The sequence below is a fragment of the Gigantopelta aegis genome, chromosome 2 (assembly GCF_016097555.1).
Source record: "Gigantopelta aegis isolate Gae_Host chromosome 2, Gae_host_genome, whole genome shotgun sequence".
Taxonomy (NCBI): Eukaryota; Metazoa; Mollusca; class Gastropoda; order Neomphalida; family Peltospiridae; genus Gigantopelta; species Gigantopelta aegis.
Genome location: NC_054700.1, coordinates 12,510,078 through 12,512,004, shown reverse-complemented (window position 1 = coordinate 12,512,004; position 1,927 = coordinate 12,510,078). Strand labels below are relative to the sequence as shown.

The window sequence follows — 1,927 nt, the reverse complement described above, 5'->3', positions numbered from 1 at the left end:
AATACTGCATGTCAAAATACCGTATAATGCTTTCATTATAAATAAAGTCTCCAGAAACAATGTAAATCACAATAAATTACAAAGTGAATTGATTAATTAAAATTATTTTGAGCAACCCTAAATCTTAAAAAACTGTTGCAGTACAATTATAAAATGAAGAAATGAAAGCAATAACGAGAAAACAGCTAAAACTCTAACACCCTTTCCCCAACCATAAAAAACCCCAACAAAAAACAACAATAAAAATCCCCCAAAACCCCCTTAAAATAATGACAGAATAAAAATAAATACAAATATCAATAAAATCGCAAAGAAAAAGTGTTTTAAAGACTAAGTGATTGTCATTGTTAAAGTGATGGTGTTGGTAATAAATATAAAAGCGATGGCCATGATGCTTGTAACAACAATAACAACAATAACAACAATAATAAAGTAACAATAATTCTCAAAAGAAGTTCTAGAGTAACAGAATGGTAGGCAGTTCTATATATCAGACATGTCCGTTCTTGGGTCCTGACCCACCACTGCCAAATTCACCTGCTTTTTTGTCACTTCCGCTTCCTGTCTCTCTGGCGCCTGTTGACTTGCGGTTGGTTGCAACATGGAGTTGTCGTTCCTGGTGAATGACGCCGTGGGGTGAATTCTTCGCCTTCGACTAAACAGACCCCTGAGTGCCTCGCGGAATCGACTGCCGCTGATGCAGTACAGGAGAAAGTTGATGGAGTTGTTGGTGTACATGAAGACATTGACGGTCGCCCAGGTGAGTAAATACATGGCTTCTCCTCGCGGCTGGAGTGTCGCGTAGTCGAACCAGTACACCTCGCCGATCAAGAATATAGATATGGGCGACGTGCATACGAGAAACACGGCGTTGGTCGTCAACAGCATCACCGTCATCGACGACGTCTTGGACGAGCGCACCTTGATGTTCTGGGTGTTCGACAGACCTATGTTGGCGTCGTGGCGCCTCCTCTTCCGGTTGCTGATGCAAACTTTCACAATGATGGCGACGTTTCCGGTTATGAGAAAGAGAAACGGAAGCAGACAGAACAGGCAGAGGTCGATCCACGGCCAGATGGTGTTGGCGAACGTCTCATATCCGGACCAGAGCGAGGCACAGTGCTGTATGCTGGTCGAGTTCCCGGACCGATATACGACATCGCCGAGGCCGTATAGAAAGTGCGAGTTGACGGCCAGGAGAAAGGTCGCTATCCCGGCAATGATGACGCCGGCGGTCGTCCTGGTGCACATGCGCTTGACGCTGTGCGGGAACCAGACGGACACGAACCGCTCGAGCGTGACGGCCACGAGCAGCCAGCTGGAGAAGTCAAGGGAGAAGTAGACCATCCACACGTGCACCTTGCACAGCAGCGGGTGGAGGTTGCGCAGGTCCGTGCCCTGGAGAACCCGCAGCCACTGCCGCAGTAGCCCCGTGTACAGCACGAGGATGTCGACGACGGCCAGCACGACGAGGTACAGCGACACCGTCGACTGCCGCATCGACTTGCGGGTGAGCACGGCGATCGACATGACGTTGCCCAGCGTCCCGGTGACGATCAGACCGGGCGAAAACACCCGCCACAGCACCATGGCCGCCTTGTATTCCAGATAGTCCGTGACCTGTGGGCTGACCGGTGTAGACGACGTCGTCGAATTCATGTCGACAGCAGTGAAATGTGCGGGTCACAACAACTACTACGACGACGACGACCAGGTTAATAGTCTACGAAAGACGAAGTTGGTTTTGAACTATTCGTGACAATAGCACATCTGCATTTTGTGTTTATAATAATCTTCCAGCATGTATATAACAGCAAACAGACGTGTGTGTTGTAATATAGAATGTCTGTAATCACAACATTTACATCAACCCGTTAGTACAGTACAAATGTATCTGTGTAATGCATGAATCCTTACACACTGTATT

General features: G+C 47.5%; 1 protein-coding gene across 1 annotated transcript; it reads right to left on the bottom strand.

Annotated features, from left to right (window-relative positions):
- Positions 1-390: 390 nt before the first annotated feature.
- On the bottom strand, positions 391-1,659 carry LOC121387239 (FMRFamide receptor-like). Its single transcript, XM_041518267.1, has one exon. It carries the CDS (start codon positions 1,657-1,659, stop codon positions 484-486), a length of 1,176 nt encoding a protein of 391 aa, XP_041374201.1. The 3' UTR covers positions 391-483.
- Between the last annotated feature and the right edge of the window lie 268 nt (positions 1,660-1,927).

Bases quoted from the DNA above. Each gene is read 5' to 3' on its own strand.
- LOC121387239 (XM_041518267.1), bottom strand. From the start codon at position 1,659: ATGAATTCGACGACGTCGTCTACACCGGTCAGCCCACAGGTCACGGAC.